This window comes from Merops nubicus, unplaced genomic scaffold, assembly GCF_000691845.1.
Source record: "Merops nubicus isolate BGI_N331 unplaced genomic scaffold, ASM69184v1 scaffold34347, whole genome shotgun sequence".
In the NCBI taxonomy this organism is placed as follows: domain Eukaryota; kingdom Metazoa; phylum Chordata; class Aves; order Coraciiformes; family Meropidae; genus Merops; species Merops nubicus.
This window is the reverse complement of record NW_008622859.1, coordinates 13,894-27,767: the sequence shown is the minus strand read 5'-3', so window position 1 is coordinate 27,767 and position 13,874 is coordinate 13,894. Positions and strand designations below refer to the sequence as shown.

Here is a 13,874-nt window from a genome sequence, read left to right as displayed (position 1 = left end):
TCATAGAAATAAATCTCTCTACTGTTGGTTTATCTCTTACATTGTGGTTGTGCAGACTGGTATTTAACATAATGATCGCAAATGAAAGCACATAGCACGTATCTGAAATAAATTTGAAAAAATATTTATCTTTCTATGTATCGTGGCACAAACCTGTAAAATTAATATATAGTTCATCCTGACTAATAGAGTCAAAAAATCCTGAACACTACATGAAAGCAAAGTCTCAAATCTGTCCTTAAGCTGTTGAAGTAAGCCAAAGAAGGAAAAATTATTTAGCAATTCAAACCAAAAGCCAGTATGAGAAAAACAGTAGGAGGGAATGCAAAATAAATAATTAAAACTGTTTTAAATCATTGCTATCACCCTAAATTAACATTTGAATTGAAACACTTAGGTATTGTTGGGCAAAACATTCTTTCTTTGCAGATTTTGCCTAAATATTATTGTAGCTTCTACAACAGACTTGGTCAATCAAGCTCCTACTCAAAGTACTTTCAAAGCTTTCTCCAAAGAGAAGGAACAGTCTCTAAATAATAATGTTTGAATTGCATTTAAACAGACTGAAAATTACTTTGGCCATTGTCTCCTTGCAGAACAACATATGTGATCCAAAAATAAATATATATTAAGAGCTTCTGTATCTATTAAGACTATTAAGACCTCCTATTGTTTTCTGTGACTAACCTGTAGACTGGAAGACTCCTGGGTTACAAAGGCAATAGCGTGAAGCAAAAGCTTCCATCATACGATCAATTTTTTGAGCTTCTCCTGGGAGTCTGAAGCTCCACAGAAACTGCCTAGAGAAGGAAAGAGTAGTTGTTAGACTCCTTCCAATATTTATATATTAAGCATAGATCACTAATAATTGGAAACAAACAAAAAAAGTCAGCAACATCTATACAAAATGTCCGAGAAATATGTTCCAAATCTCTCAACAGACAAATCAGGAGCTATTATAAAGCAACATGCACAGATGGCTAGCCCAGTAATTCAGCCAGCAACACTGCATGCTATCAGGCAAGATAATATGGCAGTTCATATTCTAAGACACTCTTTTTTTCCAGTCTAGTAAAAAATTTTCTGTATGCATCCCATTTTTGCCATGAGAATGCTACAAGGAAACAATCAGTTCAATCCTCCCTGGGTTTTCTGGCTACTGAAAGCAATAAACACTCAGCTAGACTTTACTTACAATGTAAAAAGACAGATTACATAAAATATTTCTGGCAGGGGAGAACAGCAAGGAATACGAAACCACTTAACATCTTTGCCTGAACTCATCAAAAACATTTTAGCAATAGGAAAAACAATAAGAAAAGCCCCAGTGCTTAGAGAGGTGCTGCCCATCTACACTAAGTTCACCCTACAAGAATCAGATCCTGATCTCAAAAAGAAAGACCCATGGTATCATCTCAGTAATTTTGTAATATACACAGGAGATTTGTGCTCCTGTTTAGCAGCATGAACTGGAAGACAGTTTTTACTTTCATAGCTCACTCTTTCTGCATATAGGTACAGTGGAATGCATACAGGACAGAAGTCTTCACAAATTTACTTTTGACACACTGTGGCACTAAAAAGCTCCACTGAATTTAATCACTTATTCTCCTCTTTCTTAGCAAAATAATTATCAGAATTAAAACAGGATCTAAACCAGCAAAGTTACATGCTCTGCCATGCAAAACAAGTTCTCGATGTTCCCTGCACGTTGGGTGCCAATATAATAACCATTTATTCCTGTCCTTGTCAATTTTCATTTTAGGACATTAAAGTGGCACAAGCCATCTTTAGTTTGACAGCTCTACATACTATCTTTTACTCACCTCATGCAAGGTTCCAACCCAGATCACGAATTTTGTAAGCTACCAAAATACAAACATTTAATAGTAGCAGCTGCTAAGGAAGAATAAAGTCAAACCTAACATTAAATTGGGTAAAAGAGATAGGAGCATGAAGCCTCCCAGATAAGCTTCTGAAGCCAGGGAAAAGGCTTCCTTTGCTCAAGCGTCAGGCAGCTCAACTTATCATTCCCACATCACTCAACCGTAGCAAAGCTGTTCTGACTCCACATCACAAGGCACTGCACCAGAGACAAAGACCACATGGACACTTCAATTTATCTGGTGTCAGGAGGATGTCACCTGTGGCAATGAAACTGCCTGTACTGTCTAAATCAACTTAATTTGCTAGATCTATTCCACCAAGACAAGAAGGAACTTCACAAGGTCACTCACTGTATGCTGGCAGCCAAGAGAGATCACGCAAACTGTTCACTCATCAAGAGGAAAAAAGTATACTAAGATATTACACTTTCTTTCACATGACAAGTGGGAAACTCTGAGGAAAGCAGAAGGAAATTACTTGATTCAAAGTTTGCCTCCTTGCAACTGAACATCATCACTAATTATAGTCAACAGGATTCCCACCCTTCCCACCCAGAGGAACAAGTTGAGGTGGGAGAAAAGGAGATAGAAGATGGCACCAAAGAAACAGATTATTTCCCTGGGTTAGGGGTTTGTTTATTTTTTGCCTATCTCTGTGCCAAGATATAAAATAGATCTTCAAAGGTCCACATATGGCAAGCACACCAAAGAGTTACAGCTATGCTTTTGCTGTTCATATTTGTCTGGAATAATTAAAAGTTTTCCCCATCAAAAGGCAGCACACACACAAGCAATTGGAAGGGTTAAAACAGAGCTGTCTCTGCTAGCTTGCACAGTAATGCACATAATCTTGCTCAGCTGTAGATCAGCTTTCTGACAAATTGTCACAGTGACTCATATGAACATGCAGTTCAATAAAGGAAGAACAGGCCAGAAAAAAGAAAGAATTTACTCACCTTAAGGCTTGCACAAGATTGAGATCAGCGAACTCATGGAGTTCAACAAAAGCCTGAAGAACTTTAATATTAAATTCATCTCTATGAAAGACAAAATTGGAAATAGACTATCACAATTCTGAACTTTAAAGGCTTGTTAGTTATCTCTATTTGCTTCTGAGAAGAAGTGAGGAAATTAATGATCACACTGATCAAATAATAGAATCGCTTAGGTTGGAAAAGGTCTTTAAGATCATCAAGTCCAACCATTAACCTAACTTTACCAAGTCCACTGCTAAACCATGTCACTAAGCAACATATGACTATTAAATCAAGCCATCAGAAATAGTTTACACATTTATTTGAAGAGGTATTTTAATATTTAATATTAGTATTTTGACCATTTTTGCTGTTAGGTTAAAAAGAGACAGTACACTTGAACTGATTTTAGCACTGCTTATTTAAATGGCCTTGCCTTCTTAGCTTCACATTCACTAGTATTGCACCTGCCTTGATACGATACCTGATATATCTATCCAGTGAAAAGTCTTTTGGAGAAATTGTGTCATGAACTCCTACAACAATGTTTAATGTAAGATTAATTTCTTTAGGAATGCAACAAAGGAAAAACAAATCATGCCATTTTTTCCTCCAAGAACAGAAAATATTAAAGCAGTATATTATTTTATGTACTAAGATGAAGAAAAAAAATGCTCCAAGTGATTGTACCTAAGAAAAAAACCAGCTTCTTCAAACAGCCACTTAGTACACACTATATCCTTATTCCATTCTCAAAAATTATTACAATGAAAGTTCACTAAAATCAGAATAGGTTTTGTTCAGCCTTCCTCTCACCTATCTTTCATACCGCCGTGTAAACCATAAGCCAAATTATGCCCTGTTTGATAAGAAGGTGTTTAAATGCAAAACATTAACAAACACAAACCTATTTGGACACAGGCAGAATTTAGCCTACACTGAGCTCATATGCCAGAAGCATGAAGGTGTATAATCCTCAGGGTTGCTGTAAATACATCACCAAGATAAAATGTTGCATATCAGCCTCCACCCACAAACAGAAAGGTGTGCAGAATTACCTGTTGCATTACTAACTGCAGTCTGACTAACCTGTAACACTCACAAGTAAACACCTTAAACCAAGTCTCTCATTCATTAGGATGTCCCCATTCTGTTTGCAGACAAACACATCAGCTCTGTCAAGCAAAACATTTCAATTCTCGTGAAAATTAGTAATGCACAATTAACTGCATGACTGCTTTTCAGTGCAGTGAAATAAAGTCGCATAATAGTATAATAAAAGAGAGCACTCAAATGGGTACTTTTGTTATTGTAAGCCAAATACTGATTTTGCTTTTATATATGTAAAGCTGCAGTAATTCAGAACAAATATTAGCCTTATACTCTAATTTTTGCTCTTCTACGTTTCAGTGTAGGCTGGATTAATAGTGATAATTGTGTTGGGTACAGGTCCAAAAAACCAAGACAAATATCATGAAAGGCCTAGGAAGCCACTGACCTAACATATAAAGAAATCTTCAGTCTTGTATAGACCGTAACTCGTCACTTAATGTACATTTTTAGGTACTATCTTGTTCCATTTTACCACTCACTTTTTTCAGTTTGCTGAACGCTGTAACACTATAAAAGTCAATAATTTAAAATGTAACTCCTTATGGCAGAATGTTATACAAATACTTCATTCTATTGACTATCCCAGTCTAATCTTCAGCTACATTTATTTAGAATGCGGAAGTAATTCATGATGGGCCCCCAAGAGGGAATGGGAAAGTAAAAGAGAATGTCCTCAGACTCCAAATGCCTTGATAAAAGATACTATGTAACTCAACAAACCCTCATCTTTAATATGCACTACCATTTGTGTATCACAAATCACTTAATAGCCTGCTCCTGAGGTAGTCACAAAAGCAAATCTAGTACCATAGGACCACTTCAATTGTCACACTCTATTTTATCCCAGGGTATTTGTTTTACCCCAGGATATAAAGGTGTGATACATTATTTTCAGAGGAACATGAATAAAAATTATTCTGTGATGAACCAAATCCTCATTCCAGACTTGTCTACTTTGAAATTTCCATATGCATTCCTGAAAAATGAGACTGACATCTTTTTACCTCCATCTCCCGTAATAATTCACATAAGGGAAGAAAAAAAAATAGACAGAAATACCATTTGCTTTCCCATTACAATATTAATGTTACACTGTTCACAGAAATGAAGAAACACGCAAAAAAACCAATTCAAGTAGACCAATTCAATACATTGAATAAAAGCTCCTTTTAAAGCAAAAAACAATTTTAAATTTCTTTTTTATTTCAACTGCTCCTTAAAACAGACAGGTTGCTTCTGCCTCATTACAAAATAGAAGCAGTATGTTAAATCTTTTTTTCACTTCTCCCAAAATTTTATTATGCAGTTAGAATCATAGAATGTCTGGGCTGGAAGGGACCTCCATAGGTCATTTAGTCCAAGCCCCAAGCAGGGACATCACCAACTAGGCCAGGCTGCTCAGTCTCATCAAGCCTGACCTTGAATGTCCCCAGGGATGGGGCCTCCACCACCTCTCTGGGCAACCTATTCCATTGGTCCATCACCCTCATACTGAAGAACTTTTTCCTAATGTCTAACCTAAATCTACCCTTTTCTAGCCTAAAGCCATTACCCCTCATCCTGTCACTACAAACCCTTGTGAACAGTCCCTCCCCTGCTTTCCTGTAGGCCCCTCTCAGGTACTGTAAGGTTGCTGTAAGGTCCCCCCAGAGCCTCCTCTGCTCCAGGCTGAACAGCCCCAACTCCCTCAGCCTGTCCTCACAGCAGAGCTGCTCCAGCCCTCGCAGCATTTTTGTGGCTCTCTGCTGAACACGCTCCAACAGCTCCACATCCTTCTTGTGCTGGGGGCTGCAGAGCTGGACACAGACTCCAGGTGAGGTCTCACCAGGGCAGAGCAGAGGGGCAGGATCACCTCTCTCCATCTGCTGGCCACGCTGCTCTGGATGCAGCCCAGGATTTCATTGGCCTTCTGGGCTGCTGCTGCACTTTGGTGGCTCGTGTCCAGCTTCTCATTTACTAGTACCCCCAAGTCTTTCTCCAGTGAACTGCTCTCTAACGTGTCCTCTCCCAGCCTGTATTGGTAATGTTGGTTGCCCCTCCCCAGGTGCAGGACCCTGCACTTGATACATTTATACAAAGTTTCCTAATCAAGCTTTGCTATTCAGTATGACCATTACATTTGTCTGCATTTAAGTCTTGAAAAATGCAGAAGATATAATTGAATTGCATATTTATCTGTATACATATTTGATTTTAAAGAAGGTTGCCCTCTATTTTCAGATTAGACCACAGTGCTGCCCAGCAGCATGCCTGCCAGGGATGGAAAAGAGCAAGCAATAAACTCTTCAATTTTAAATGTGAACCATAAAGAGTCATATGAATATTACCAGTGATTCCAGTGGGCCTGGACATACTGGTAAGACCTTTCTGCATGAGACAGCAGTTCTAGGAATAGGGCTAGAAAAACTGGCAGTATTTCAGAAGACAATCTCAAAACCAGACTGCTTTATACAAAGCTTTGTTACAGTTTTGCAATTATGGACATTAACATACAAGTGATTTTATAATACTGATTGTCCAAATAGTCAAGAGAAACAACACAAAGCTGTTGTATAACAATTGCTGAAATTTCTACGTATGCTGTACAGAAACTTCATGGCAAAGACCTACTTTCAAAATATACATATTACAGTAAAAACTTCTATTAAACCTATTAAAGTCAGGAGGAAATTGCTGAGAACAAACTAAGCTTCTGATGCTGTGAACAGATTATGGATGCCTCAAAAGGGATCTGCCAGAACATATCACTACAGGAGTATATCCTAAATGAGTCAACTTTTAAACCTCCATAGCTGGCACCTAAAGCAGAACATGTGCAAACATGCAGATACACTTACTCCAACCTACTCTTCAGTTCTGCCTCTTTAAAAATCAATTCCTGGGTTGTGGAGCAATGGAAGTAATTTGCATTTTGGTTGTGTTTTGCAATAGTAACCATAAATATGCATGTTGCATGTTTATTGTACTAGGATTGATAAAGATGCACTGTGGCTGCTCTCTGAGACACCTACTTACTAATAGGAAGTCTGTGTGAAGGGAAGACAGCACTAAATCCTGCTTATAACTATTGTCCCAGGACCTACCCATTTTAAGAAGTAATTTCTTTACTATCCTATTATTAGTGATTGTAAATCACTCCTTGTCTGGGCACTATATCAAGAGTTACTAGAATTGTTGCAATACAACTCTCAAACATTCCAAAAGCATATGGTATTAAATTCCATACTATAGCCAAATCTAAGGGTATTTTCTCGAGATAGTAACTTATGATGAATTAAATATCAGCATAACAGAAAAAAAAATCTATCCCAATACCGTAGCAGTTTTATTTCCTGCTGTAGCTTTTACAGATCTCAGAGAAGTAGCTCTCTCATGCAGCCTGTGAAGAGGAAGGTAACTACCAAAATCTGTAAGTATGCTCTGTAAACTCAAGAACAAAGTTTCAATATTCTTATTTTACCTTTCACCGAGGTAATCTCCAATTACCGTTTTATTTAATCCTTCTCCTTTGTAAAGAAACTGTGCAATGTCTTCTGCAGTGTTCTGCAGGAGGTCATTTTCTATCAGAAACTGTATTCCCTGGGAAGAGCAATTCCAGAGGAAAAGCGATGTTACGTTTTCTTCAACAAGCACTTCTGTAATACCACTCATAACATTTGGTATTAATATACTGACATAGCCACATATGTAGCACATTAAGAATTACACTAGGCTACAGAATTACTGTCTTTTTTTAATGAAATGGTAAACAAATGTTTTTCAGTTAGATAAGCAATATTTAGTACTGGTTTAAATATTAAAATGAGAACACATTTTTAAGGCTAGAAGTACTAGGTGGCAGTTTGAATCCCCCAACAACAGAAACATCAAATATTAATTGAATAATGATTCCATGTTGCTCTTTGGAATTAGTGTGCAACTTGGCCTGTTCCAAATATTGCATAAATGTCTGCAGAAACATAATCTGTAAAATCATATAATGAAGAGGTACATAGGAATAACTTAATTACCATCATGACACAAAATAAAGCATGTCTTATAATCTACAAACTGCAACCCAATACATCAAGCCACTACTTGCAGCAGAAGTTACAGCTGAGGAGACTGAAACCGGTTTACAGAGTTTCTGCTGACACCGGGATTACCGGTGACTTCTGGTTGTGCTAGAACTAAACTATTCACAAAGGACTTGAACTAGTCTACTCACAAAGCACTGTTCATGAACCAGTGAAGTTTCTACCATGGAGCTTCTACCCAAGCCAGGTGGAGAGTCTTACCCTGTCCCTCAGTGGGTACTTGATCAAGCCCCTGGACTCCTATGCCTCCATAAATTACTGGCCCTATAACTGGCACACTCTAGGGATGCCCAGAGAACTTTCTGCAAAGTGGTAAAGAAAGGAGACTGAAAGTTATATAAACATTATATAAGGATGAAAGGGATGTTACTCCAACACTCAGCAAGTCATGAAGACATAGACTCCAATAAAGTTGTTGCTAGTCCTGCTGATTTTATAAAACTCTTAACAGCATGCTAGTGAAAAGTAGGAATGGCAGCTGTAAATAACCTTAATGTCTGAGATTCCAAATACGTACAAATGGGGAATAATAAATTATTCCAAGTCTTTCCTACTAGATTATTTCACAATTTCAGAAACAGTAGAAGTTTTTCCGTTTCTGCAAATGGAATATACTTCTTTTTTATTTCATTAAAACTGGAAAAACTTCCATTATTTTTTGATATAGCACAGGAGGCCCTGCAGTAACATTCAAAATAATAATTATACTTCTGTTTGGTGTGGGGTGTTTTTTTTGGGTTTTTGTTGTTTGTTTGTTTGGTTTTTTGGTTTTTTTTGGTTTTTTTTTTCGGTAATGAAATGACTAATGAAATAACACTGCCTGAAAAAAAGAAGTCAATTTTCATACCTAGTTTATCAAAGAAAATGAATTGTGACATTGTAAGGCTTGCAGCTTTTAAAAAGAAAGTCTGAAATGCAATTCTCTCAAAACAATTCTATCATCATCCAAAAACCTAATTTCAGTGACAGGCTCGTATTCTGACTCAGACAGCTTAATATTTTTTATAAGTAATTTCAGAACAGACATGATTTTGTGTGAAGAATATATCCATTTTATCTCAACGCAGAAATAGCTGAGCTTTCCTCAGAGATGATCCTTTCAAAGCTTATTTGTTTGAAAACCACATGTGACTATGAAACTATGTTTTTTCCCACACCAAGCTGTTCAAAAAGTTCTCTCAACCAACAGAAAACCTTCCTTGCTAAACAAAGAAATAACAATTGCAGATTCCCTTCAACACCTGGACCATATTATTAACACTTAGTGTAAACAAGACTGACCAGAACAGTTTTTAAAAAGTTGTACAAATTAGTGAAAAAGATAATGGACATGACTAGAAACATGGCAAACAAATTTCTTTGCATAGCAGCAGATACTTTAACATACTACAAAAATAAATTTAGTTTTCTTTTCTGGATTTTTTTTTCCTGGTTCTTGAGGGTCTTTTTTATTCATAATATGTTAAGCAAGCAGAAGTCAAATTGACAGGAAAAGGCATTTGTCTGGGACAACAATTCCAGTGTCTGGAATAAATGGCAAAACAGGTCAGCCAAATCACCATCAACTCCTACACTACCTTTTACCTTCATGCTGATAGGAGGTGGAAGACAGCTGTACTAGTTTGACCCCCACACAAAATTCATGGCTACAGAAATATTCAATATTCGCTACAAATATTGCATAGGGTTTTGGGTTTTTTTTTTTCCTTTAAGTCAGAGCAATGACACATGCTTTGAATCTCATAGCTTTTACAGTAACTCAGTTAGAAACTTTGCAGTTATTTATACCCTGCCTTTGTCACAGAGAATTCATTTTCTGGGCCCAATGCAGGCAGTGCCGACTTGAATGCAGTGAATTTCAAGCACAGCTTTAGGTCCTCTGCACAGGGATTCTTGAAGCTTTTTAGAAATTTTACCATTACAGCACTTTCCACACTAGCTAACCAAATCCAAACAGCAAGGTACCTGATATTACACCATGGAACCGTGTTAAACACAGTTACTCTGATTGAGGATTCCCAGGTAGGGGCAGGGAGAATTGTTCTACACGTAGCTTACACAATGACAAAATGTAAAGGTCTTAAATTAAAAATGTTAAAAGAAAATTACCTCACTGTGTTCCTACTAACATGAAAACACTAGAACTATGTTATTTGGTTTTAAAGAAGAAAACTTGGGGGATTCAGTGCATGTGTTATTACTCCAATTATTTCTAACTCCAGAGGCCATCTTCCTTCCCATTTATGAATGAAAAACATCCATTTTGCAGTGACCCCAAGTAAATTCTCTCAATATTAGAAGGACATATATTTTTGGACTGCTACTTTAAATTACAGACAGCTAACAATAAAATAATCTAGCTTTAGTGCAGCCAGCTATTGCAGGCCACTGCTGATTCACAGACATTATTAAGAAATTACTACTGTAAGTCTGTTTACCACATTTAAATTATGTTACAGTAGCAATGCAGCCACAACATCTATTTATAGAAGTAATTTCACTCCACAAGAACAGTAACAAAAAATAGTTAACATTGGAATGAAACCATCTGACATCATCCTGTGACTTTGCCAGAAACTTCTAGGACATGAAAGAGCTGGAGGACAACAGCAAACTATCAGGCTATTTGGGGGTATTGTGCCCTCAACAGAAATGAAGTTAGACAGTCACCAAAACGGAAAATAAAAATAAAAGGCATGGTCAGTAGCTTAAAAAGGGTTCTGTATCTCAAAGAACTTGAGTGTTTCTGTTAAACTGAAAACGGTCTGAAGAATAGCAGCATCACAGAACTTGGAACATTACAGAAAAGCTAAACAATTTCCCAAAAGACCTTAAAGAAGGCTCTTAAATTCCAAACAGAATCTCACTTACAAATAACAGAACACAGTAAAACAAAGCAAGGAAGACGTAAAATGAAAAGTAAAGGCTAAAGGTCAAATATGTCAAAGCAGATCTTTTTAAATATATCAGGGGAGGTCTGAGGTCTGTAAGAGCATGTGCAGGTCTCTGAATTTTCCAGAAAACTAACAATTATTTAGGAAAAGTAGAGGTACTGCAGATAAATGCAGTACTTTACTTCTTGGCTAAATGAATGGTAGACTTCTTGAAACTGGTAATCAAGTTTCTACCTGCAGGTGTTTGTACAAGTCATGTAAGCACACATATATATGTATTCAAACACAGCAATGTTTATAGATGTCTTTTTCACAAACAGAATTTAGTTATGCAAATATTAAAGTCTGTATGTGAAAAATTAAAAAACATATTATAGGTATTTTGGAGGAAAAAAATAGGAGGGCATAAAAAAAGAGTATAGCCTCTCTAATAATCAACCATCAAAATATTTTTTTAATTATTGCTGACATATCAACATAGAACACCTCTATCAGGTACAAACAATCTTTACACAAGTCAGCTCAACCAATACTGGGCATATTTGATTGTTGATAAATAACTTCCATTATAAAAATAAAGTTTAAGTGGAAAAAGGCACATCTGACTAGCACATGACTAAATGTCTGCTTCTAATTTAACCCTCTGCACAGTGTGTTATGGGATATACAAATAAGGCCTATGAAATTGTATTATCAGAAATGTTTTCTTAAGAAAACACAACTGTGTGTATCTATGGATCATATTACAAGTAGGAACTCTATTCCTGATAAGTGGAAAAAAATTCTTTACCTTCTTAGGGTCCATGTTGAATTTCTTCCTTCCCATGGCTATTTGCTTATTTCTTTGTGTAGTTTTGCTACACATGAAGAGGAGGAAGAAAACAACAAGCAGTTATCAGTTGCTATTTTACAACCACTACAACTTCCAGAAGAGTTTCTTATCATTTGTATTTTGGCTACTTTGTATTTTCTATTACAAAAACGAGACATTCACTTTTTATAAAGGGGAAAATCATGTCACAATTTTCAGTTCTTTCAAGTGATTACAGCTTCACAGAACTGTATCATTATCAACTGGACAGTCTATAATACTACCTTCTATCCAAGATATTCTCTATCCAAATCAATGACACACCCGAACAGGATAAAGTCAGGCTTTAGAGACTTCATAGCAGATGGAATAAAGGTGATCTAATGTTTGTTTAGCATTATAAAGCTATTTTTATTTGCTATCCCCGGAAGACCTGTTCCAAGGTCTTACTGGATCATGTCCACATGTTAGCATTACTTACCTTTCCTCTACACTAGTCAGATTATCAATTTCTGTCATAACTTCAGCAATTTCAAATTTTAATCTCTGCCAAAAGAAGGAAGAACAACATGTTAGCCTACATTAAAACACTTTCTGAAATAATCTATTATATGATCAACTAGGTTTTATTTTCTAATATTTGCTAGTCACCTGAAAAGTGATGAATCTTAAGGCTTTCTTAGATATTTAGCTTCAAGATTTTACCAGAACTGAATGACTATTAAACACATGGATCTGAACTCCCAATCTGTGTTCATGTCAGAGCATCAAGACCAAATTCCCATTATCCATTTCAGTGTAAGATTTCTTTACCCAGATTTCTCACTCACTCCTATCCTGTAAGCAAATCTGCTTTTTAATGAATTCTTGATTACACTAGTCAAATGTGTACATAGGTAAACATTGCATTATATAAATACAGAAGCTAGCATTTTTAAAAGCACAAGAACACTGCATAAATCCTATTCATTGTTAGTCAAACTTAGCTTAAGCCACTTATATGCTTTTAAAACAATTACCTAGAATTGATACCTAGACATGCAGTTTACTGTACCATTATCTACTGAAGCAATCTTCTAAGGACCTTTACAGATAAATCAATTACCTCAATATCATCAATCAGTTCTTTTTTCCTGCGACGAATATTTAAAAGCTCTTCTCTCTCTTCTAAGGAGAGGTCATCAGGCACTGGATAAAAGCAAAATGCACAAGCTTTGAGCATTTGCAAATATGCTGCATTCCAGAAGAATGGACAAAACCGATGAGGAAAAGTAAGTTTACATGAAACATCAGGGCATTTTTTTAGCTGGGGTAACTTTCAGAAAACAAAACAAGACTGAAACACAATTTATTGGACTTGATAAAATCATAAGTAAGGTAACTGAATTAATGACTAGGAAAAGCAACTATCTTTCAAAAGAAAAGTAGACAAAGGGAACTTGTAATCATGTAATATGTGGTAAAATTTGGCTCTACAACTTAATTGCCAAATTAAAGTCTAATATCATTCCAATTATCTCAGTTACAGACCAAAATTCTTCATGTAAATGAATTATGATTCAAAAGACATGACCGTCTTTCAGGGAAAAAAAGCCAAAGAAAAGCCAAAGCTGTATACAACTTGTTACTAAGATGTGTATCCTGGTGCTGATTTCAGACATCAGAATTTTAGCAGCACCTCTTTATCTGGTTGGTTTGTAGAGCAGAGATGCAGGTAAGTACAATACTACTAACACCCTTAACAGTGAACACTTTCCCTCAGCAGGATATACAAATAAATACACAGTCAAAATCAATTCAGACACAGTATCACCAACATGGTTTTGTATAACATAATTTAAGTGAGTGTGAAGTATTTAAATAATTTTTAGGTCTTTCGTTGGTTATGCCAAAACATGTATGTTACCTTGTTGATAAAAATTACTTGCTACTGAAGATGCAAACGTGTTTCCATACTCAGCTATGGCTGTCACTCATTCTAGCAGCAGCCCCTTAACCTGTAGTCTCTGCCTGACAACCAGCAAATGTGAAAAGTTATTCACACAAAACCTCTGCTTTTCTTGAGCCATCAGATCTTCTCTTGCTTGAAACTTTTTTGGGCAGAGATTACTCTCACTCAC

General features: G+C 36.3%; 1 protein-coding gene across 1 annotated transcript; it reads right to left on the bottom strand.

The window, feature by feature from the left end:
* Window positions 1–6: 6 nt before the first annotated feature.
* Window positions 7–12,976, bottom strand: LOC103777382 (cytohesin-3-like; the record flags this gene model as incomplete). The annotated part of the gene is made up of 7 exons (XM_008944933.1): window positions 12,860–12,976; window positions 12,236–12,300; window positions 11,734–11,800; window positions 7,434–7,552; window positions 2,843–2,923; window positions 688–800; window positions 7–102 (listed from the first exon to the last, which is right to left on the bottom strand). Coding segments are annotated over exons 1-7 (658 nt in total), but the record flags the coding sequence as incomplete, so codon positions are not given.
* Window positions 12,977–13,874: the final 898 nt, after the last annotated feature.